At 43.0% G+C, this 25,440-nt stretch overlaps 1 protein-coding gene across 6 annotated transcripts in view; it reads right to left on the bottom strand.

The window, feature by feature from the left end:
* Positions 1-256: 256 nt before the first annotated feature.
* LOC101864260 (serine/threonine-protein kinase TAO1) overlaps positions 257-25,440 on the bottom strand; it is a 30,439-nt gene continuing 5,255 nt past the window's right edge. For 3 of the 6 annotated variants that reach the window (XM_005109659.3, XM_005109660.3, XM_005109661.3), the window contains exons 5-21: positions 24,420-24,465; positions 21,818-21,967; positions 21,360-21,512; positions 20,463-20,638; positions 19,573-19,776; positions 18,473-18,598; positions 17,174-17,203; positions 14,027-14,101; positions 9,116-9,286; positions 8,363-8,497; positions 7,882-8,010; positions 7,373-7,570; positions 5,914-6,018; positions 4,502-4,636; positions 3,278-3,490; positions 1,525-1,707; positions 257-680 (exon numbers count right to left, since the gene is read on the bottom strand). In XM_005109659.3, the coding sequence (XP_005109716.1) occupies positions 435-680; positions 1,525-1,707; positions 3,278-3,490; positions 4,502-4,636; positions 5,914-6,018; positions 7,373-7,570; positions 7,882-8,010; positions 8,363-8,497; positions 9,116-9,286; positions 14,027-14,101; positions 17,174-17,203; positions 18,473-18,598; positions 19,573-19,776; positions 20,463-20,638; positions 21,360-21,512; positions 21,818-21,967; positions 24,420-24,465 (2,475 nt within the window). In that variant the 3' untranslated portion in view covers positions 257-434. The remainder of the gene's footprint in view (positions 681-1,524; positions 1,708-3,277; positions 3,491-4,501; positions 4,637-5,913; positions 6,019-7,372; positions 7,571-7,881; positions 8,011-8,362; positions 8,498-9,115; positions 9,287-14,026; positions 14,102-17,173; positions 17,204-18,472; positions 18,599-19,572; positions 19,777-20,462; positions 20,639-21,359; positions 21,513-21,817; positions 21,968-24,419; positions 24,466-25,440) is intronic. The other 3 variants (XM_005109662.3, XM_035972701.1, XM_005109663.3) reach the window with 3 other exon arrangements.

Genomic DNA, 25,440 nt, shown 5'->3' with positions numbered 1-25,440 from the left:
CTTCTCAGCTAATATTCCCCCACAGCTCCGGAAACATTTGGAAAAAGTAACACCCATATAACACAACGAATTTCTGTGTGTGTGCGTGTGTGAACGTGTGTGTGTGTGTGTCTATATGCGTGAGAGTGCATGCACACACGCGCTAGTGAGCGCAAAGGTCAATATGTGCATGCATGTTTCAGTGTGTTAGCGCGTTGTGTGTGAAATGATCCATCATACCAAAGGTATGTGGGAGGTGAAAGCATGCTGTGTTTCCGTGTGAATGAGTGTGTCAGCGCGTGTACGAGAGTGTGTGTGTATATGTTTATGACAACCACCCATCATAACAAGGGAGCGTGGGAGGTGAAGGGGTGTTGTGTGCGGTGTGTGTGTGTGTGTGAGTGTGTCAGCGCGTGTACGAGAGTGTGTGTGTATATGTTTATGACAACGACCCATCATAACAAGGGAGCGTGGGAGGTGAAGGAGTTTGTGGAGGAGCTGCCGCTGAGGCTGAGCATGCTGCCGCGGATGCTGATGTCGTCCTCCGCCAGCTCCAGCGAGGCCTGGCCCACCTCGGCGGCCTTGAGCCCCATGGCCGTGGTCTCGATGTCAAATGTCTCCATCTCCCGCGACTGGCGCTCCTGGAGGTGGCTGCGCTTCTCCGACTCCTCCTTGTCGAAGGTCATCCTCTGGTTCTCCATCTGTGACAAGGATATGTTTGCTTTAACAAGGCTTTACGGTGATGGCAACTGCATAAGCTCATTAAAGTGCCAAGGGGTGGATGTCAACAAAAAAGTCTACACGGGGAATCAGGTTTACTCTGCTCACCTCTTTTAGTTATAGTAAGGGTTTTACGGCACTTGCAACACAATAACACTTGCACAGCCAGTCTTATGGACACAATCTCCTCTAGAATCTCTACACAACAGCAACAACTACAATTAAGACCACCACCACCCACCTGCTTGTTTTGTTTTAGTAGAGGTTTTACAGCGCTCGCAACTGCATAAGGTCATATTATTATGAGCGCCAAGGGGTGGATGTCAACAGAGAAGTCCTTACAGGGAATCACACTTACTCTGCTCACCTCTCTAGACTCAACAGCACGAAGTCTGCTTCGACTATCAAGGCACCACGGAAATAGCAGTTCAGGAGAGAGTGACAAACATACAAAAGAAGTAGAGGGAAAATGACCATGGTAAGGATGAGGAAAGACTAAGAACCCACCTGTTCCTCCAGCACGGCCCGTCGTATGGACACCCTCTCCTCTAGAATCTAACAACAACCACCACCACCCACCTGTTGCTCCAGCACGGCCCGTCGTATGGACACCCTCTCCTCTAGAATCTAACAACAACCACCACCACCACCACCCACCTGTTCCTCCAGCACGGCCCGTCGTATGGACACCCTCTTCTCTAGAATCTAACAACAACCACCACCACCACCACCAGCACCCACCTGTTCCTCCAACACGGCCCGTCGTATGGACACCCTCTCCTCTAGAATCTAACAACAACCACAACAACAACCACCACCACCCACCTGTTCCTCCAGCACGGCCCGTCGTATGGACACTCTCTCCTCCAGGATCTCCCTCTCCCTCTGGTGCTGAGCCTCGGCGTGCATCTTAATCTTGCTCTGATATGCAATGAGCAGCTCCAGCTCCTGTTGTAGTCTCCCTCTCAGCTCGTTCGCGTCCGCCATCTGGGTCTCGTCCAGACGAACCTGGGGACAGGTCGCACACACGCACATTTTTAAAATCTGGATTTTGTGGAAGTTTGGTTTCGTTGGTTTGTTTGTTTGAGTAAAGATGAACAAACACCAACTTACATAGGGGGAACCAAAAAAAACAAATGCTTACAATTACATGTTCTCCTAATCAAAACAACAGGGTACAACAGCCTCCTTTGGTTTTAGTAAGTGTTTCACGGCACTTGCAACACAATAAGGTCATATGAGTGCCGAAGATTAGAGGTGTTACAAGAGAGTAACAAACAAAAAAAAGAAGTAGGGGAGATAAGGACGATAGATGTTTGATAGGAAAGAAGGAGCAAACCACACCAGAGCACCCGCCAACCACCCACAAGTTTGGTTTTGATGGTTTGTTTAAGTAAAGAAAAGGGAAGCACATTGACGCATTTAGCTTTAGAAAGTGTTTTACGGCAATTGCAACACAATAAGGTCATATAAGTGCCGAAGATTAGAGGTGTTACAAAGGAGTAACAGCATAAAAAAGGAGGGGAGATATAGACGATAGATTTTGATAGGAAAGAAAGAGCAAACCCCACCAGAGCACCCTCCAACCACCTACACATACACATAAAAGTTTTCATTCAGAGCTGGGAAAAGGTAAAACCGACAGACAGAATAAGAAAAGGTAAGTTTAGTTTTAGTTAAAGAGTTTTTACAGTGTTGGCCACTGCATATGGTCATACGAGCGCTAAACGGGTGGATGTCAACAGAGAAGTTCAAACGGGGGAATCTGGGTAACTCTGCTCACCTCTCTAGCCTCAACAGCACAAAGTCTGTTTCGACTATCAAGGCACCCCAGAAATAGCAGTTCACAAGAGAGTGACAAACATACAAAAGAAGTGGAGGGAAAAATGACGATAGTAAGGATGAGGAAAGAAAAAGCAGCAGGCAGTTCCCCCTATGTTGTTCCGGCACAGTATGAGCATGACATTGATAAATCATTTACAATTCTACTGTGCATAAGAACATGTTAATATCTCCCCTTTGGTAAAGGCCGAAAGAGGGGGGGGGGCGGCTACATTCTAAAAAAATATTTTAAAACCCCCAAAGACATTTATTTAGTTTCAGCAGAGGTTTTACTGCGCTCGTAACTGCATAAGGTATATGAGCGCCAGAAGAAAAGAGGTGTTACAAGAGAGTAGCAAACACAAAAAAGAAGGAAGGGAGATAAGGACGACAGATGTTTGATAGGAAAGAAGAAGCAAACCACACCAGAGCACCCACCAACCACCCACTGTTTTGTTTGAGTAAAGAGAAGCACATGTCCACCCACTAAGTAATTATCGATCCAGTGTTGTTGTTGTTGTTGTTATCGATCCAGCCACCCACTAAGAAAATGTTAATATCCCCCTTTTGGGAAAGGCCTAAAGAAGGGGGGTAAGGCCTACATTTAAAAAACCCAAACTAAACACAACAAAAACAAAAAGCCCAAAGACATGAGAAGCGAAGACAAGCGAAGACAAATGAAGAGAAGCAAAGAGAAGCAAAGAAAAGCGAAGAGAAGCAAAGAGATGCAAGCAGGTCCAATAACCGGCACACTCACGTTCTGTTGCTGCAGCATCTCGGCAATACTAGCTTCGTACTGGTCTCCTAGAGAGGAGAGCTTCCGCACCTGCTCGTCCTTGAGCTTCTTCACCACCGCCTTCTGCTCGTTCTTTGGCGTGTTCTGCAAGATTTGGTCTTTCAGCGCCTTGTACTGCCGCTGCTGGGTCTTCACCGCCTCGTTAAACTGTTTGCGGATCTGTATCTCCTTCGCCTGGAGGGAGGGGGAGGGGGGAACAAGCAACAGATTTTTGTTTGGTTTTTGTTTTTTAGTTTTAGTCAAGAGTTTGACGGCACTTGCAACACAATAATAAGGTCATATAAGAGCTGAAGATCAAAGGTGTTACAAGAGAGAAACAAACACAAAAAAAGGAGAGATCAGGACGATAGATGTTTGATAGGAAAGAAGGAGCAAACCACACCAGAGCACCCACCAACCACCCACGGTTTTTGTTTGAGTAAAGAGAAGCACTATTGTCCTTTAAAAACACATTTATGGGTGGATTTTACTGGAAAAACGTTAAAGAAATGCACAAAAATTTAAAAATTGCAGTTTCCATAGCCATTAAAGCTTTGGAATTCAAACTCGGGCGGCCAGTTTTTCGCTATTTTTACCTCTCGACACCCACCCCTTACAATAAAAAATATCTAGACTTTTATTCAAGAAGTGGAATCGAGCACTGGCCAACTTTTCGTCATGTGGAGCTACTGGTATTATATTAAAGCTTGTTCAATTGTCTTGCTTTTGATGAAAAATAATGCCCATCTGACTTCTATTCAAGATAGATGGGCATCATTGTTCATCAAAAGCAAGACAATTGAACAAGCTTTAATATAATACCAGTAGCTCCACATGACGAAAAGTTGGCCAGTGCTCGATTCCACAGACTGTTGAGTGTCTCACTCTAACCGCGCGTCCGCCATATTAGGTTCGACATTCTCCCCCCCCCAACTCAAATTATGTTATTCACAACTGTAATTACAATTTGATACTATAATCCGTTAAAAATAACTCTTCATAAAATTTTGAGCCAATATGGAAGATATTTAAAAATTATAATTTTTAAACTGAAAAAAAAAAAAAAGTTTGACCTAATTTGGCAGATCCACATTTTGGAGTGCCACACATGCACACTCTCACACACACATTCTCCCACACAAAATTAGTGACAGAAGACACAAGGACGACAACAACACAACAGCAGAGCTGTGCGCAGAGACTGACCCGTAAGCTGCGTGGCTGCTGTTTCACCTCCATGGCGTGTTTCTTGCGCAGATCCTGTTCGGCGCACTGGTTGTAGTCCTTCTGGTTTTCCCGCTCCGTCTCGTGCTGCTTCTTCAGCTGCTCGTCCTTCATCCTCTGCACGCACGCGCCGGGGGGAGAAAAAACAACAACATTGGTGAGGTGTGCTGACAAAATTAGTTAGTTTGTTTGTTTGTTTTGTAAAGTGCTTTACGGCGCTCGCAACTGCATAGTTCATATGAGCGCGCGGGACACACCTAATATTTTCAGTTGGTAGGAAATTTTGAATTTTGCCCGGGTGGCGGCCGAAGCCTACTCTTATCGATTTTAGACCATCAAGGGATCTTTAACGTGCGCAACTTGCACACGGGCCCTCCGAGATTTTTCGCCCTTGTCCGAGAAGGCTAGGTGTAGATCTTTCCTACCAGAAGATCAGGAATGTGGCAGAAAGACAGCAGTAAGGAGGAGCCAAGGAGTAGCAGTAGAAAGGCTGCAGAAAGAGTCAGGAGCCCAGAGGAGGGGGCAAAGGAGGTGAAGGGGTGGGGGCAAAAAGTGGAATTGAAAGCAGACAACAGAACATTGCTAAAGAGCAGGAAAGGAGGTGAAAGGAGACAATTTTAGAGAAGAAAATTTTTTGGTAGCTACCCGGATTCGAACCCGGGACCTTTCAATGAGAGGCCAACACCTTAACCTCCAGGCCACGAAAGCCCCCATCTACGATTTTAGCTTTTTGGAAATACAGACTTGTTCCCTTGTTTATTTATTCATTCATTCATAGCTCACCTGCAGGGTAGCCAGAGGCTTTCCTGCGTGGACTCACTTATTTATTTATTCATTCATTCCTTCCTTCCTTCATTCATTGCTCACCCGTAGGGTCGTGAGGTGCTTGTACTCCAACTCCTGCGTGAACTCATTTATTTATTTATTCATTCATTTATTCCTTCCTTCATTCATTGCTCACCCGTAGGGTTGCAAGGTGCTTGTACTCATACTCCTGCGTGGACTCATTTATTTATTTATTCATTCATTTATTCCTTCCTTCATTCATTGCTCACCCGTAGGGTCGTGAGGTGCTTGTACTCCAACTCCTGCGTGAACTCATTTATTTATTTATTCATTCATTTATTCCTTCCTTCATTCATTGCTCACCTGTAGGGTCGCGAGGTGCTTGTACTCATACTCCTGCGTGGACTCATCGGTTTGTATATTTATTCATTCACTCATTCATTTATTGATTCATTCATTCCTTCATTCCATCCTTCATTCACTACTTCAGCGCTCATCTGCAGGGTAGCCAGATGCTTGTACTATGAACTCCTCCATGGACTTATTTGTTTATTCATTCATTCATTCGTTCATTCATATATTCATTCATTGACTACTTCAGTGCTCACCTGCAGGGTGGCCAGATGCTTGTACTCTAACTCCTGCGTGGACTCGTGGTGCCGGAGCAGCATGCTGTGCTCGTACTCCAAGTGTGCTCGACGCTGGCCGATTTCCTGCGGGGGTGCACAAGAGGGGGGGTTAAGTTAACTTGGACATGTGTCTTTGTACAGAGTTTTTTTAGTTTTAGAAAGTTTTCCAGCACTTGCAACACAATAAGGTCATACAAGTGTCGAAGATGAGAGGTGACACAAGAGAGTAACAAACACAAAAAAGAAGGGGAGATAAGGATGATAGGTGTTTGGATAGGAAAGAAGGAGCAAACCACACCAGAGCACCCGCTAACCACCCATTTTTTCACCTAGATTTTCTCTAGTTTGATTTCTCCCCCTACAAATCTTTCCATTGCTGGCAATGTTGAAAAGCCATTGCTAGTCACTATAATTTATAATTCAACTATAGTGTCACAATAAAAAAACACCACTTCAAATCATTCTTCATTTCAGTAGCATTTCTTTCACCACGGCCTCTATCACGCTCCCATAGCCGTAGAATCATCGCACTGACAGGCTCTCTAAATCTAGACAAATCTGCAAAAACAGTTTCTTTCTGACCGTGATTCTCTGTCTTAAAATCACAAGTCAATTTACTTGAACAACCCAAAGATGTTCCAGCCGTGGCAATAATCCAAAGATAGACAGAAAGAATGAGTGAATGAAAGAAAGAAGGGCATTGACACAAAAAGTACACTCTCGTGGCTTGCCAGATTTTGATCAATTCGCAGTTAAAAAATGTATTACCAACCAACCTGCAATGAATGCATAGCGGGACAATGGCCAATTGTAAGATAGGAGCAATCTGGACATTAGTGATGGGTCTTGAGACAAGAATGGACATGGAAGATGAGTGGGTGTTGTGGCAGAAGATGAGTGGGTGTTGTGGGATAAAAACGGGTCTTTTGTAAGAAGACGAGTGGGTGTTGTGGCAGAAGATGGGTGGGTGTTGTGGGAGAAAAACGGGTCTTTTGTAAGAAGACGAGTGGGTGTTGTGGCAGAAGATGGGTGGGTGTTGTGGGAGAAAAACGGGTCTTTTGTAAGAAGACGAGTGGGTGTTGTGGCAGAAGATGGGTGGGTGTTGTGGGAGAAAAACGGGTCTTTTGTAAGAAGACGAGTGGGTGTTGTGGCAGAAGATGGGTGGGTGTTGAGGAATAAAAACAGGTCTTGTGTCAGAAGATGAGTGGGTGTTGTGTCAGAAGATGGGTGGGTCTTGTGTCAGAAGATGAGTGGGTGTTGTGTCAGAAGATGGATGGGTCTTGTGTCAGAAAATGAGTGGGTGTTGTGGCAGAAGATGAGGGGGTGTTGTGGAATAAAAACGGGTCTTGTGGCGGAAGATGAGCGGGTCTTGTGGCAGAAGATGAGTGGGTCTTGTGTCAGAAAATGAGTGGGTGTTGTGGCAGAAAACTGCACCCACCTCCTGTAAGAGCCTCTGCTCCAGCCGATGATACTGCAAAATTTTCCTCCGTTTGAAAGCCCTAAGGGTGAACTCGAGAGTGTCTTTTTGATGTTTCTCCAGGCGGAACTCCGCGTCGCGTTTCTTGCGCGTCAGCGTGTCCTTGAACGAGCGCATGGCGTCCTCGCGTTCTTTCTTCGGAGTACTCGTCTCTAGGCCCTGTGAGGAAAATGACAAAAGAAAAATAATAATAATAATAATAATTGTAAAAATAAATAGCATTTGTATGGCCAAAATTCCAACTCGGCAGCAAGCTCTTTATAATCTATATTATTACCCCCATCCGACCTGATGGAAACCTGAAACAATCTGAACTTCCTGGGAAGTATACAGTGCAAGCTGCCCTTTTAAAATATTTTTTTATAGGCACTAGAACTCGGGGGGGAGGGGGGGGGGGGGCAAGCCATAGATGAAAATAAAATGACATTCGAAAGGAAAAGCAAACAAAGAGAAAAAAACCAACCCCTTACCTTTTTCATCTTCTCTTTGTCAGACTTGTAGTTTTTCTTCATCTGCTCTATCAAGCTCTTGCGTTCTGTGTCGTGATTCTGCTGCGTGTCTCGCACAAACTTCCTCTCCTGGGCCTGGGCTCCCTTGGTCTGAGAAAAAACAAACGACAACCCCGGTAGATTAGTTTTCGTTTTAGTAAGAGTTTTACGGCACTTGCAACACAATAAGGTCATATAAATGCCGAAGATTAGAGAGGTTTTTTTTAGTAAGAGTTTTACGGGACTTGCAACACAATAAGGTCATATAAGTGCCGAAGATTAGAGGTGTTACAAGAGAGTAACATACACAAAAAAGAAGGAGAGGAGATAAAGACGATAGATGTTGGATAGGAAAGACGAAGCAAACCACATCAGAACCCCCGCCAACCACCCACTAAACAGACAGACAAACAGACAAAAAAACAAACAAACAAACAGACAAACTGGCCAGCCAGCCACTCACCTGTTTCTCCAGCTCCACCACATGCTGCACTCGCAGTTTCTCCAACTCGCGGACAAACCGCTGTCGCAGACTCTCGTACTCGCGGTCCAGCTTCTGCTTGTGCTCGTCCATTTCCGACTTGAATCTCGTTTCGATCTGAGAACAAAAAGCGGGTCAAAAGACACTCCAACCAGCCCCCCCCCCGTAAGAGTATTACGGCACTTGCAACACAATAAGGTCATATAAAAGCCAAAGAATAGATGTGTTACAAGAGAGTAACATATGCAAACAAGGAGGAGAAATAAGGACGATAGATGTCTGTTAGGAAAGAAGGAGCAAACCACACCAGAGCACCCGCCAACCATCCACAGAGAGAGAGAGAGAGAGAGAGAGAGAGAGAGACACACACAGACACTTAGAGACAGAGAGAGAGACACACAGAGAAAGAGACACACACAGACACAGACACAGAGAAAGAGACACACACAGACACTTAGAGACACAGAGAGAAAGAGACACACACAGACACTTAGAGACACAGAGAGAAAGAGACACACACAGACACTTAGAGACACACACAAAGAGACACACACAGACACTTAGAGACACACACAAAGAGACACTAACTAACAGTCTGTAACTCCTTCTGGTGCGTGCGGCGCAGCCTCTTGTAGACAGTGAAGTTGTGAGACACACAAAGAGAGAGACAGACACAGAGAGAGAGAGAGAGAGAGAGAGAGAGAGAGACACACACACACACACAGACTAACTAACCGTCTGCAGCTCCTTCTGGTGCGCGCGGCGCAGCCTCTTGTAGACGGTGAAGTTGCGGTAGTCGTTGCTGCGCTCATGCTGTTTGATCTCCTTGCGCACGATGGAGGTGGTGCGGATGGTGGCGAAGTTGTTGGCCGCCGCGTCGAACCCTCGGGGGCTGCCTCCGGACGCCTGGCCCAGCGAGGGGGACAAACAGACAGACAGCATTGAGTATACAACTCTACAAGTCTCCCCCCACCCCCCATGTCTTTTTCCGTCTTACTATTTATCACAGCAAGGGACAGACAGGCAGAACAGGCAGACGGTAATGAGTACACAGCTCAACAAATCTCCCCCAGCTCCCCCCCCCCCCCTTCGTTTCTGTCTCACAATTGATCAAAGCAAGGAACAGACAGGCAGACAGCATTGAGAACATGAGAACAGATATGACCCAGTCCTTGCACCCTTACCAAACAACCTCCTTCCCACTGCATGGTAAGTCATGGAAGGGGTATCCATTTAACTGTTTTAGTTAGAGTGTACTTGCAACACAATAAGGTCATACAAGTGCCAAAGACTAGAGGTGTTACAAGAGAGAAACAAACACAACAAAGAAGAAGGGGAGGATTTTTTTAATAAGAAAGAAGGAGCAAACCACACCCGAGCACCCGCCAACCACCCACAGACGCCCCATGAACAATTTGACAGTCAGTCCCCGCCATAGAGAGCCAAAAACGACGTCCCAGAGGAGGTCTCGCTGGACAAAACCTGTCCTGACACAGTTCCTACATCATCACATAAACCGACAAAAATTACATTTACAACAGTTTTACCATAGTCTGAGTGAGAGTTCTACAGTACTTACAACTCAATTAAGACATGTAAGTGCCAAATATTAGAGCAGAGGTGTTACTACAGAGTAACATACAAAGAAAAGAAGGAGAGATAAGGACGATAGACGTTTGATGAGAAAAAGAAGAAGCAAACCACACCAGAGCTCCCGACAACAAAAAGGACAAATTTAAGTTCCAGGGTCAATATTTTCAGTTAAACCCTCACAAAATATGACAATGATTGAAGATTGCAGCAGCAGCACCATCATCAAAAAGAAATACTGACAAGCATTTTTTTGGAACATTATGATGCAGGTACGCCACTGGGATATTGTGAAAATACCTGAAAATTTACGAAGTTGTATTAACAGACACAATCAATATAGGGTTAAACAAAAAACAAAATGCTTAGAATACTAGCTCTGTCGTTTTCAATGAAAATAACCGAAACAACAGGGGTGAAAAAAGGCATCCCTGCACTATGAATTTTTTTAAAACCACGACAACAAATTGGTAGGTCTATTCCCAATTTTTAAAAACATGACAACAAACTGGTAAGTCTATCCCCAACAAGGAAACATAGATAACAAGTTCAAACAGTATGACTAGAGATCGCCAGAGAATAAATACCAAACATTATCATAAAACAATGATAACACCCACAATGAACTGCTTACTCATCTTTTTTTTTTCTTCTCCATTTATTTTATATTTCCTAATACATTAACAAATCAAACTCATAAAAATAAAATGCTGTAATCAGGTTTTAAATTATTTTTTTTCTTCCAATTATGAACTATCTGGAAGTAAAGAAAAATATCCATGGAAAAGTTGAGGTCAGCTGAAAATTGAAATTAAGTTATTTCTCATTGAAGACGACTCCCGGCTGTGATAGAGTATCTCAGAATCTGTCTACCATTATCTTATCTCACGTCTCTTACTAGATAACAATAACAGTGGGTCTCCCAAATCCCGTAATACAGATCATCATGTCAAAGGTCATAAGACAAGTAAGTACAATCATTTTGGCCTATTCACACACTTCAGATGGCCTATTCACACACTTCAGATTTCTACAATCAATGCCTGTACAGCATAATGTTCTTTCCCCGTGGAACTTTAAAAAAAAAATGCTATAAATAATCTTGACATTATACAAGGACATTCTTTTTAAAAATCAATGATTCAATGGTGCATCCTGATAACTATCATCTATTATGATACCATCTATTACAATGAAGCATGACGATAACAGAGTCGATAAGTTTTACACAGCTAGAGATCCCATATCCAGCACAAACGCACATACAAATAAGGCACAAACGTACATACAACTACCACTACAATGGCACAAGCACTTGCCATCTGCTAACTTCTCAGCCTAGCTACAACATGCACATATAGAATTAATATGGAGGTGTTTTTTACGCTACCATCAGCAAGATTTAGATACATCATTTAGGATCTGGGCCTGTGACACTGCCTGTCTGGGCTAACCCCAGCCGAGACGGACACAACACCCCGACACCAAGACGGATATTCTGTAAAACAAATTTCCCCATTCAGGAATCGAACTCAGGCCTGGCTGCAAGACCACAGACACTGGTCTTGAAAGTTCAATTTAGTTTTAGTTAGAGTTTTAAGGCACTTGCAACACAATAAGGCAATATGAGTGTCGAAGATTAGAGGCGTTACAAGGGAGTAACAAACACAAAAAAGGAGGAGAAATAAGGACAATAGATGTTTTATAGGAAAGAAAGAGCAAACCACATCAGGGCACCCGCCAACCACCCACAAACTAGGTTCACACAATCAGTCTGCCCTATGACATTTGCACAAAACTATAACCCAGAAGAAATAACGAGGATCGCTAAGACAGACTGCACTCTCAAAATAAAGACTAAGGAACACAATACAAATGAGAGCATCAGAGAGAGTACCGCGACATTTTGCCCCAAACTCCCCATTTAACTCCTTTTCTACCTTCCATTCAAACCAAATTAAGACTTTTCTAAAAAGAAACCGAAAAATGACGTGAACTTCAAACCATACCAGTTTATCTGGACCAAAACCAAAAGGTCCCAGAAACATCCAAACAAATCAAGCTTTTACAACATCAATGTCAGAGAGCAGAAGAAAAACAACATTTTAAAAACAACCCAACCCTTTCTAGACACTCCCTTCCCGGCTCTTTCCCACCATACTGTAATACGTTCAGCGGCGTATTATGACAGTGTATTAGGCACACTCTACTACTCTAACTCATACAAGGAAGAAATGCTGCTACAGACCCAGATAGAGATAGGAGATCAAAGAATTACGTCACAGATCAACAAATACAAGTGAGTGCCATGGCTTGCAAATACGCGTGTTCTACGTGGAAATATACGAGTCGTTTACATCTGTACTGGTCATCTCCATCTGTACTGGTGCAATCAAAGATGGTGTATAACAAGATAGTTCACTCCTCTCTCTCTCTGAGCCGATTAAAAAAGTGTCCTCAAAATTCGGTGGCATCCTCTTCGAAAAAGTGCAGACTTTGCGAACAGAGTTACCCTACTTGTGTGAAAAACAATTTAAGTGAAACGAACAAACTGTGCTATTCCAATCCTTCTTCTGGAGAAAAGAAAGACAGCTTCAAAACAAAGACTGCAGCGCCATCTGGACCATATGCGCGGACTTCCGTGGACACTTTTGTGGCCGAGTGAACTATCTTGCTATGTACGATCTTTGGTGCAATCGCTACTGTGATGGTAAAACTGGCAAACTTTTTTTTTACAAAGAGCTACAAAAATCACAGAGCACTACAACTATGATCTTTGTCCCTGAGCACTGTTATCAAACAGGCCTTGGGTTTGTGGACAATATCAGCTGAAGAATTTACACCCGCAATAAATGTTGAGTTGAATAAAGCACCGAAGCAGGAGTTTCCTCACTCAAACAAAATCTTCATGGGTGACAATTTCTAGAGAAAATTGAAACCCGCCACCCATAACACAACGTCGAGACCAGAATTTTAACTCACAGGAAAAAAACAACAACAAAAACAAAAAACAACAAATTTAAAAAAACCTGAGCTCCAAATGTGTACAAAGAAAGACTTCCAACAACACAACAGATTTCGAAGTGATAATTTGTCACGATCCCAACACATGCAGCACACTCTGTGACACCAAGGCTACGACACTAAACGCATGCTCACAACATCAAAAGAAGGAATGGGGGACGACACGAGCCACAACAGCAAGTCAAAAGTCACAAATACAAAACAAATCCTCAGAGAAAAAAAGAAAGAAAGTTTACCGAGAATACTGCAGTAAAGAAAACGACTCACCAAAATACAATAAATAATAAACCAAATGAACAGGATCAGAATAACCGCAGTGAGGAAAAGAGACGGACGCAACACTGTCCTCAGACGGGAACTTAAGGGTCTCTCTCTCCCTACACTCTGCCCAACCAGTGAATCGTCCTCACAGAACCAAATGTAAGAATAACGTGTGTGTGTGACAAGCTGTGCATGCAGTTACAGAATACAGAGTGGAAAAATCCCCGCCGGAAGCTACGATAAGATAGGACAGTGCCGATCAACTTCTACGATTCCCAAACTGTCCATCTATCTATCTGTCAGGATGCTTCTACAAGATGCAACAAGGAAACCAGGCATGGACACTTCCTACTTGAACAAAGGATCGAGTAGACATTTAGTAAATCTACTGAAATTTTGGAAAAACAGAACAATTAGAACTCCTTTCTAAGGTATCCTACAGTCATGGAAGATGGCTATTCAGTTACTGAAAGTCAGAAAGAGTCTGCACATTTACTTTCAAACTTAGAAACTTGAAAGGAGAGGTAAAAGAGACCAAAACATGACATTGCTGGTGTTATGTGCACAACATTGACGTTATTTACTAAAGATAACGGGCATCATTGAAGCTTGGCATGCCTTGTCTGCATACATTGCATAGAGAGAGGTTGGGGATATGGAGAACGAGAAGAGAAGAGCAGTGAGCGTATGAGGTTAAAAAAAAATTAGGTATGCAAAAAGAAAAGGGGTGCATCAAAAAAGGAAGGCGAGGAAATCATTCCCTGAAGCTACCTTGGAAGCCAGGTAAGGGCTGTAGGAAGCACTGCGACATGTGAAAGATGGCCACTCAAAGCCGCCGCCTCCACCCTTGCAAAGTGAGGCAGAAAATCATGGTCACGGAAACAGACAAGTCAGGTACGCTAGTTTTATCTTTACAACAGCGACATGGAAGAATTCAGGTACTGTAGTTTTATCTTTACAACAGCGACATGGAAGAATTCAGGTACTGTAGTTTTATCTTTACAACAGCAACATGGAAGAATATTCAAACATTTATGATCTTAGCTCTAGACCAGTATCCAACAATGCACTTTGGCCTCTATGATGAAATACTGGACTTACCTATAGACTAAAAAACTTTCTAAACAAACACGACTTGACCAAACAAGAAAAAAAGATGTACTCTTTCTTGCAACTTTTACGTTAAAAAAAAAAAAAAAGACATAACATTATCATCGACAAAACCACAGGTTATATTTAAAAACACTTGACAAAGGTTGTAGAATGGCTGAGATTATTTAAATGTCCATCAAGGCAGCTTTAAAAAAAAAACGTGGGCCTGCTTTGTCTCATCAACATTTACAGATTTTGTCCCACCACTGGAACTGCAGGATTGAAATGTCGGTGGTCAACGGGAGAAAGATCTATCTACACATTGGCTAAAACATGGACAAAATTAAATGATGGTGGTGGTGAACACAACATACAGACAGCAGTTGGGCCAGTTCATAGAAAATGACACATAACGCAGAGATGATGATGGCCTATTGAAAAAATATCCTACACGGTAAGAGAGCCATTCTTTACTCTTTTTTGGGGGGGTTTTTGCATAGCTGCCACTCAGAAATTTATAAAAAGGAGGAAATTCACGCGAAGGCGTACGCGTGCTCTCCGAAACCAGTGAGATCCAGAGGCAATATATACTGGAAAATCTAGCCTACGGTTTTGGAAGGGAAAGCTGTCATATTGTTAACCATAGGCAACTGAATTAAAATGTATTTGAAAAAAAAACAACAACAAAAAAACAACATAAGGCAGTAAGTTGACTAACAAGCATTCGAGTCAATTTGACACAGTTTGGACTTGGTGACTAAAAATCTAGTGTTTTTTGCCAGCTGGTGCCTCATAAAAAGATTTCTTTCACTTTAAACGTGTACATACATAGACGTAGAGCAGTATCGGATCAAGGATACACAACAGGCACTCCTGTACAATTGCGGTCCCGTTTGCACTTAGTGCCCCTGTAGTGTGTTTCTTATTTAGAGATAAACTGAATTAAAATTATAGACTAGGCTATCTAATCTAGATCTAGATATATCTAAATATGTGTAGATCTAGATTATATCTAGAGATAGATTTTCTAGATCTAGATCTAGATTCACTTCCGCAGCAGCCACAATAGCCGTCATGTAAACAAACGGGACCGCAATTGCACAGGCACAGGAGTGCCGCGGGCCGCGATTTCTTTCGCAAAAAACGGCTAGATCTAGATCTAGTTCAATTTTCTAATGAACTTTTCAAGTCGCACACCGGCTGCTTCTTTCTCATTCCAGTTCCTTTTATTTTTGCATTCTGAATCAATTTCTCTCGAATTTCCGCCAATTTCAATGACAACTCGGCGCGCTAACGTCCCGATGCCCGATCGACACTGTGTTGCTCCACAACAATAAACAATGTGAAACTAGCGCTGGGCCTAGAAGAACAGAAGTAGAAAGCTACGGCGGACATGCGCGAACCGCGTTTTCGTCTCTCTCCCGGTTCGGTGTTTTCCGCGTGGAAAAAAAAAAGTATGAAATTTGCGACCAAGAGCGGTCCAGCGGAGGAAGGAGGAAAGTTGAGGGAAACGCTAGATGTAGCGGAGTTTCCGCTATTTAGCGGGAAAGTGGCAGCTATGTTTTTGTTAGATGGTACCTTCCTCTAACTTTAAAAAAAAATTAAAAAGAAAGTAGAAAAAAAGAGGAAAAAGAAAAAAGGGATGGCTCTACCATAGATCAGATTTTTTTTCAGCAGGCATCCCTGCGTTATGCCTGTCTCTTTCCATGGAATGGCCCAGCAGTGCAACATGGAGTCAGCTCTCAGACACTGACAAGGCGACAGACCATGGATCGATGGATTGAGGGGGGGGGGTATGAATATTGAACTCTCCTCCTTTGCCCAAGAAACAGACGCTGCATCACTACGGCTCAGACGCCGGCCGGCCTTTGCGGGAGAGACAGCACAACAGCAACTGCCAGCTGTGCCGAGTAGCTGGGAATGCAGGCTTAGCGCAGCACGCTACACAGAAAGCTTGTGAGCTCCGTGTAGGGCAACAACACGCCACCTTTTTCTTCTAGCGTCCACCTCGCGCTATCTCCCGCTTGGATAAGTCACACGTAAGCTGCCCACCACCTGCAGCCTCACACCCAGCGCACACGGAAAATTAAATTCCTTTGACGGAGCTGGGGCCAGACAGATTTTTCTCCACAGAGGCGCAAAAGCTACAATCTTAGCACAGTTTGATCAATTCAACCAAATTCACTCATGACCTTCAAAATAAAACGCGTTTGTTTTTCAAAGCCACAAAGTTGAAGAATCGTTTGTTTTTTCAAGGTCAAGTTGTGCAAAATAGTTTAGTAGCTTTTTGCTCCTCAATAGAGGAAAATCTGGCCGGCCCCGACTCAATCCCGACTGAATTTGATTGTCAGAATGCACTAGGTGTTACACTAAAGCGTGTCAATTCTAAGCTGGACAAAGACAAAACGAGAGTAACACGAGTCTTTCCTAACAATCTGGCAGTAAAAGATCCACAAATTACTTCTGCACCTTATCATCGCTAGGGATCACAGCACAATTAAAATAAAATCTTCCGTTGAACAGCACTGGAATTAATTGCAATACTCTTCCTCTGCCTCTGCTAGACAGTTAAAACAACACTGCAGTAGAAAATGCTTCACCGCTCACAAATTAATGCAGATTTTTATGGTAATTTTTTAAACGTGAACCCTTGAAAAGAAAGACACCCAAACTGGAGACTGCGCCCCCCCCCCCCCGAGAACTGTGATCCCTGGCGTTTTTTGTGAGGCACACGAGAGAGGGGAAAAGGTTTCTGTTGACAGACGGGACAGATATAAGCAAGGACACACTATGAGACACAAGCACTCCACATTCCATGCAGTTTACCTGTAAATGTAATTGCACGGTGACAGGGGACTGATTGACAAGTGATATAATAGAAAAATTTGTTAATACATGCCGAGCCCAGGAGAGCCACAAGCTACTTGTTGTTGGGGACATGGTGATATTATCAACAAACAAAACAGAATATTATGAAATAATTGTTTCATTATCATTGGCGTTATGAAGAATATTTAGAGAACTGAAATAAAAGAAGCATTGTAAGCAATGGAAGGTGCATGGATTTTGCTGCTTGAGCATACATGTACAAGACTATTGACAGAAATTCCATTTCTGGCGCAAAATCTTACATTGTGCAAATTGAGGAGAAGCCATTCGCTCGCTCATTGAATTCTAACAAAACAGATTTAACTGTTTCATATAAGCTCCAAAAAGTAGCTTCAGATACTAGACATAGTTTCTTTAAAAACAACAACAAACAGAAGGAGCAAATACAAAGAGTACTTTGCAAAAGAATTTCTTCCCAGCTTCCACGGAAAACAAACCCACTGAGATTTGTCAACTACAAATTGTTTGTCCCTTCAGATGAAAGCAGAAGAGAAGTTAACAGCTGCAAGTAACGTTCGCCCAACTTATTCATAATTTGCAGAAGAGAATAATTCTTCAAGAACAATAGAAAAAAACAAACAATTAAAGATGTTTTGTGGCTTCTGCTACGCCCAACAAGAACAATTCTTGCAGAGGAGAATTTGCCACGTCACGTGGAACCTGGAGGAGAGTCGCAGAGATAATGGCTGTACAGAAATGTGGGAAGACATAGAGAATCATATCGAGAAGCTAACCCCGAGATAGGAAAAAGGTGGAAAGTGTTTGTGTAGGTGTTTTACAACACTATCGGCTCAGATTTGGTCCTGTCAGTGCCATTGTGTACCCCGTTGACTGAATGAGTAGGTGTTTTACGACACTATCAACTCAATTTTGGTCATGTAAGTGCCATTGTGTACCCTGTTGATCGATTGAGTATTTTACACCACTATCGACTCAATCTTGGTCATGTAAGTGCCACTGTGTACCCTCTTGACTGAGTAGGTGTTTTACGACACTATCAACTCAATTTTGGTCATGTAAGTGCCATTGTGTACCCTGTTGATCGATTGAGTATTTTACACCACTATCGACTCAATTTTGGTCATGTAAGTGCCACTGTGTACCCTCTTGACTGACTGAGTAGGTGTTTTATGACACTATTGACTCAAATTTGGTCATGTAAGTGTCGTTGTGTACCCTGCTGCAGGGCGAGAAAGGAAGGCAGCAGCGGTGAGGATGAAGAAAGAAGGCACTCACATGTCTGTCCCGCGCGAAGGAGAAGGGCTCGTCGCTGTGGCCCGCCATGTTGAGGCTGGTCACGCTGCTCTGGCTGCTGGGCTGGCTCGCTAGACTGTCAGACTTGCCGTCCGCGTTGTCGTCGTCCTGGAGGGAGTCAGATATTTTTATAATTTTTAATTTTTTGGTCCCGTGTCTGTGTCCTGATTTTGGTCCCCATATTTGTAGGTTACGTAAAAATGTACTGACATGGAGAAAATTGTTGTTTTCTAGAAAAACGAAACAAGAAAAAGGAGAATTGTATAGTCCGTGATGATGATGACGATGACGATGGTGCGAATTGTAAATAACGATAATAAATGTGTAATGACGTGGTGGAATCAGGCCCTCGTCAATTTTGGGGCAAATGGGGTTATTGGTATCATCATCATAAAGCTTGTTCATTTGTCTTGCTTTCTTTGAAAAAATGACACATCTATCTTGAACAGGAGTCGAGATATTTGCAATTGAAGCAGATGGTGTTGCTTGGGTTCAGAAGCAATATTAGTGAGAAAATGGTGGACAGAGTTTGGCGACTACCAAAGTGTGTGTGTGTGTGTGTGTGTGTGTGTGTGTGTGTGTGTGTGTGTGTGTGTGTGTGTGTGTGTGCCACGTTAAACCAAATTGCCCTTCTGGGATCAATCAAAATGTAACTTATTATTTACTTATTCATTTATTGGGTAAAACGCACATAAATAATTTTTAAAAACCCTGGTCAACAGTATGTTAAACAGCGGCGGTGGGTTGTGCGTGTGTGTGTGTGTGTGCGCGCGTGCATATGTATGTGAGCGTACGTGCGCGCGTGCGTGTGAGTAGATGTGCACCTACCTGAGAAGAGTTGTCGTCAGGAGGCACGTTGTCCAATGTATGTATGTGTGTGTGCGTGTGTACGTGTGTATATGTCTGTGTGTGTGTGTATGTATATGTGTGTGTGCGCGCGCGTGTAAGCGTGTACCTACCTGAGAAGAGATGTCGTCAGGAGCCACATTGTCCTATGTGTGTATACGTGTGTATATGTCTGTGTGTGTGTGTATGTATGCATATGTGTGTGTGTGCGCGCGTGCGTGTAAGCGTGTACCTACCTGAGAAGAGTTGTCGTCAGGAGCCACATCGTCAACCATAGAGGCCGGGTTGCCCTCCAGCAGGCTCTCCTCGTTGCCCCCATTGAGGATGAGCTTGTTGAGCCGGCGGAACTGCAGGTTGTCCAGCTGCTTCACCGCCGTCTTGGTGCGCTGGATCAGCTCCAGTATCACATCGTGGCGCCTCGTCTTCCGCACAAACGGGTGCTGCAGACACACACACGGGGAGGGAACGCGCATGTCACACACAAAATGTTCTACTGTTTTTGTTTTGGTAAAAGTTTTGCGGCACTTGCAAAACAATAAGGTCATACGAGCGCCAAAAGATTAGAGGTGTTACAAGAGAGTAACACATGAACAAGAAGAAGGGGAGATAAGGACGATAGATGTTTGATAGGAAAGAAGAAGCAAACCACACCAGAGCACCCGCCAACCACCCACACACAAGGAGGGAACATGCGTGTCACCAAAGATCCTGTATAACAAGACGGTGCACTCCTCTCTTTGAACCAATTAAAAAACTGTCTTCAAAATCCGGTGGCGCCCGCTTTGTGAACAGAGTTACCCTACTTGTGTAGAAAAAAAATCAAAGCAAAATTCACAAGTTTTTGTATAAATTATACACTCATTACAGCGACAAAGCACAGCTGATTAAAACCTGTCAATTCTTTGCCATATCGACAGACCGAAGGGCTAGAACCCAAATGGCCGCTGGATCGGAAAAGTAAAGTATAAATTATAATTTGCTTAGGATCTAGGGGTAGACTTCCCGGCCAGACCCTTAGAGTGTAAAGTTAAAACCAAAACCTTTGGGTGGGAATTCCCCATGAGCTGGAGCTCTGAAACCACCGAGATAAGGAACAAAACAACAGTTCCCAAGTCACTGAGCTTACCGTTAACAATTCTGTGGCCGAGGGTCTGTCTTTTGGGGTTTTGGCTAAACAGGCGTCTACATAGTTGCGGAACTCATCCGACCAGTCCCCACCGGATAGGCTGGGCGAGTCGTTCTGGGCTATGTGGTACAGGGCGCTCATTGCGTTCATGTTGAACAGCGGAGGCTTGCGCTCGGCTACAGAAGACAACAAAATGAGACAAAACCATTAATCGTAATAATGACTGAAACGTCCAGATTTTTCAAGTACAGTAAGTTATCCAACCAAACAGACATGTCAGTACCTTCAAACTCAAAAAAAAATTATCTACATTTTCCCTTATCTAATTATATTCTTAAAATGCCACCAACAAAGGAAAGCAGCCTTACTTCACAAGTTAACAATACTTGTAAGACATGCTTGTCGCTGGTATTGTATGAGAAAGACTATTTTTCATACCATTTTTCAGCACAGAAAAACAAAAAAAACCCACCAAAAAAGCTTGTTCAGAAAAAAATATCAATTGAATGCTCAAATACAAACAAACTGACAACATATTTCTCTATCAACAGCCGGTTACCTATTCCCACCTGGGTGAAGTGAAGAAAATTTATATAAAGTGCCATTCGAAAAGGACAAAAGGTCCAGTTTTCCGAAAATGGGCCAACAATATATCAAATCGGGGCTCAAAGTCATTGCTCAACATCTTGCTTTCACTTTAAAGACTAACGTATCCAAATACTTTTCTTCAACAGTGACAACTCAGTTAAAGTAAAAGTCAAGTTGTTCCCACATCCGATCCAGACATTGGGGAATGCCTTGTAAGTGAGACAACTTCCTGGGCCTTCCGCATATTGTGGTACACTGGCCCAAAAGTGCTTACAAAAAAAATCAGTGATAAATCCGCATCCAGCTCACCCATCTCAATGCAGGTGATCCCCAGGGACCAGACGTCTGCCTTGCCGTCGTACTGTCCCTCGTCCATGGCCAGGATCACCTCGGGGGCCATCCAGTACGGGGTCCCCACAAACGAGTTGGCCGGACAGATCAGGGAGGCAGAGCCAAAGTCAGCTGCACAAGGACAAGACAAAAAGCAACACATTCACATATGCACGTCAAGTAAACCTCCACAACCCCATTAGTCAAATGGCAAACATTTGTCAGAAGCAGAATGAGTGAGATTCTGAGAAAGTTTTAGTTTTAGTAAGAGTTTTACGGCACTTGCAACACAAAAGGTCATATAGGGGCCGAAGATTAGAGGTGCTACAAGAGAGCAACATATACAAAAAAGAAGGAGGGGGGAGATAAAAACGACAGATGTTTGAGAGGAAAGAAGAGGCATCACACCAGAGCACCCGCCAACCACCCACACATACCTAGTTTGACGGTGCCATTTTCTGTGAGCAAAATGTTTCCAGCCTTGACATCCCTGTGGATCTTGCCCTGGCTGTGGAGGTAGGTGAGTCCGTCCAGCGCGTCCTGGCAGATGGCTGAGATCTCCACTTCCTTCAGCGGCTTCTTGTGGACTGCACGGCGAATAAAAATAACAATGATAATAATAATAATAATATAAGAAGAAGAAGAATCGTTTTAGTTTTAGTAAGTGTTTTACGGCACTTGCCAAACAATAAGGTCATATGAGCGCCAGGAGATCAGAGGTGTTACAAGAGAGTAACAAACATAAAACAGAAGGAGGAGAGATCAGGACGATAGTTTTCTATAGGAAAGAAGGAGTAAACCACACCAGAGCACCCGCCAACCACCCACACACACAAAAAAAATTTTTAATAAGAAAATGAGAAGAAGAATAACAATAACAATAATAACCATTTTCTTTTTAATTAAAAAAAAAAATTCTTTATAATTTTCAAAAAAACAAATCAATAAAGCAGATAATTTTTTTGGCGCCTAACTCTACTCCCGCCGCACAATACAGCTCTACAAACCTTTTTTTATCTTCATAAAAACACAAGAAAATGAACATGCAGACATACACACTTCAGGTCAAGGCTCACACATAAGCAGACACTCAGTCTCTCACAGCACAAGTGATAGCCATATGATGCACATCACACACATTATGAACATTACGAACACGTGTACACATATTTACATTATGCAGCGGCATGTAATGGCTACTCGCAAACCAAAAACATATCAGGAAATTTATTTCGTTTTAGTGGTGCACATGCTGCCAGGCCCCACATCTCAACTAAAACACCAGAAAATATAACTGAGAAAAAAAGTTGAAAACCCACATGCAAAAAGACATATCAGACATAATGATGATGATAGTAAATTACATTCACATAACGTTTTTTCACCGAGAAAGAGCTCCATGCATTTTACAATAATAAAATTAACGTAGTAGTTCCAACCATGATCCTTTCAACCCCTCCTTCCCTCTCCTCTCCTTCCCCAGTCCCTCTCTCTACAATTTTTCTAACATTTCATTCATCAAGACAGACAATTACAGAAACAAAAACAGGCCAGTCTCCACATTCTGCCCCACCTGAAAATACACCATTAAACAGCATTGTGTAGAAAACATGTATAAAACTATTTGCTATGAATCTATAGGAGACCAGCCAGGAATAAAAGAAGCATGCTCCCTACAACCAATTTTTGTTTTTCCCCCTATCATCTACATCTCCTTTTCAGGTGCGTTCATGCGTCACATCCTGGTAAGCCCTTCCCTGCCCCCGTTTCATCCACACAGACAGAATGAACAACATCTACATGATACAAAACACACCGGGACGATACAAAACACACTGGGGCTCTCTGGCTTTCATGGACTAGACACCAAACACACAAGCAAAAAACACAACAAGCCTGTGACACAGGCAACGGGGAAAGGCAATAAATAGCATTTGCACAGCATGTATGACCACTCAACTGCAAGCTCCATGCGTTTTACAACCCACACTATAACCCCAGCAGACTCTTAAAGTTTTAGTAAGTGTTATACGGCACTTGCAACACAATAAGGTCATATAAGTGCCGAAGATTTGAGGTGATACAAGAGAGTAACAAACACGAAAAAGGAGGAGGGGAGATAAAGACAATAGATGTTTGATAGGAAAGAAGAAGCAAACCACACCAGAGCACCCACCAACCACCCACTCCAGCAGACTTTAGACTCGGAAACATTCTCAGCTTCCTGGGAAACATACAGTAAAAGCTGCAGATTGCACACACTCAAAACACTAACAAACTAACATTCTCTTTCACTGCCTAAGGCCAGGTACCCATTCCCGCCTGGTGAAGTGTGAAACTTTCGTCTACAGCGTCTTTCCCGAGGCCAAGGACACAGCATCATGCCTCAGATGGGACTCAAACACACAACCTTTCGGTTGCTAACCCACCAGCCTAACCACAAGACCTTAGACCACCCACACCACGACATCAAGCATACAAGCATGAGCCCAAGCCTGCCACACAGACCAAGGGGGCAGGGATATGTGTGTGTATGTGTGTGAGTGTGGGGTGTGTGTGTGTGTGAGTGTGGTGTGTGTGTGTGTGTGTGTGTGTAAGGAAACGCTCATTACAACCAGTTTTTCCCAGTGAGTGAGCACACTGAGGATACAAGTAAGAAAAATATCATCAGAGTTTTAGTAGGGGGTTTACAGCGCTCGCAACTGCATATGGTCCTATGAGCGCCAAGGGGTGGATGTCAACAGAGAAGTCCTTACAGGGAATCAGGCTTACCCTGCTCACCTCTCTAGCCTCAACAGCACAAAGTCTGCATCGACTTTCAAGGCACCCCGGAAAAAGCGGGTCACAAGAGTGTGACAAACATACAAAAGTAGTTAGGAAAGAAAAAGCGAAAAATATCCACATTTTATCTCAAACAAATGTGATTCTTTACACTGACATTATTACAATATTGTTCCCAAAGTCTAAAGTGAAGCAAGTTAAGACACGCTGACAATGATAGAAAAAAAATAGGATGGGAACAAAAACAGTTTGGCTTACCTTCTATGATATCTGAAGCAGATCCCAGGCAGTATTCCATCACCAGCTGCCAAAAAACAACCAACAAAAACCATTTAATGGTGGGTGGGAGCGGAATTTCAACACTGAAAAAGCATTGCAACTTTCATTGACAAATTTTCTTTAACAGTTGACCACAATGAATAAGGCTACTTATCTATGCATAAAATTGTTTTCAATCAAAGAATTATAAAATTTGTAAAACCTAGAAGCCCACGTTATTTAGGATTAAAAGAGAATATTCTTAAATTTAAAAAAAAACAAATTTTTTGGATAAAAGAATACAAGAAATTTCCCACTTACTAAGATATCTATGTGAGTGAACATTCCTGATGCATTATACTGACTGAAAATTCATTTTTCATTTTTGAAGGACAAGATAAATTTCCACAAAACTTTCCCCGTAATAACAGACACAGGGATGTAAACAGGTTTTGAAAACAAAAAAGGCGGAAAATATACGGTGCGCGCACTGACTGAAATAAAGAATACAGTATTACAACAAATAATCTCCATTTAGTATATATAATATGTATTGTTTATAGTAGACTTTTGTTAAAAGCTGGGGCCCAAATGGCAAGTCGGACGGAAAAAACGGAAAAAGCCGGAAGATTTCCATCCCTGACAGACAGCACCAACATGTACACTACCACAGATGTAAATCACTCCAACAAAATGGCTGCAGCATCTCAAAACATTTTCACCTGTACACAGCATTCACTACAAAAGTCATTTTTGTATTTCTTAGAATCTGTGAATATGTCAGACCATTCTACATTTGTGCTCACCAAATGTCAGCAACGTTTTTAGCGCCACAACAAACTTTACTAACTCTGCTCATTTGTTCTGTGTCAATAAAGACCGAATTGGGCAGAAATGAATGCTGCAAGCAATAAACATGCAGTTGGATTATACTATAATAGACTAGATGGATTTGCCAAGGCTAAGGATTATTGTTGCGACTATAACCATCCGAGAGATGTCGTGCACCAGTTACGCCATG

The sequence above is a fragment of the Aplysia californica genome, unplaced genomic scaffold (genome assembly GCF_000002075.1).
Source record: "Aplysia californica isolate F4 #8 unplaced genomic scaffold, AplCal3.0 scaffold00802, whole genome shotgun sequence".
Taxonomy (NCBI): domain Eukaryota; kingdom Metazoa; phylum Mollusca; class Gastropoda; order Aplysiida; family Aplysiidae; genus Aplysia; species Aplysia californica.
The sequence above is the reverse complement of the archived record's forward strand: the minus strand, read 5'-3'. Positions and strand labels throughout refer to the sequence as shown.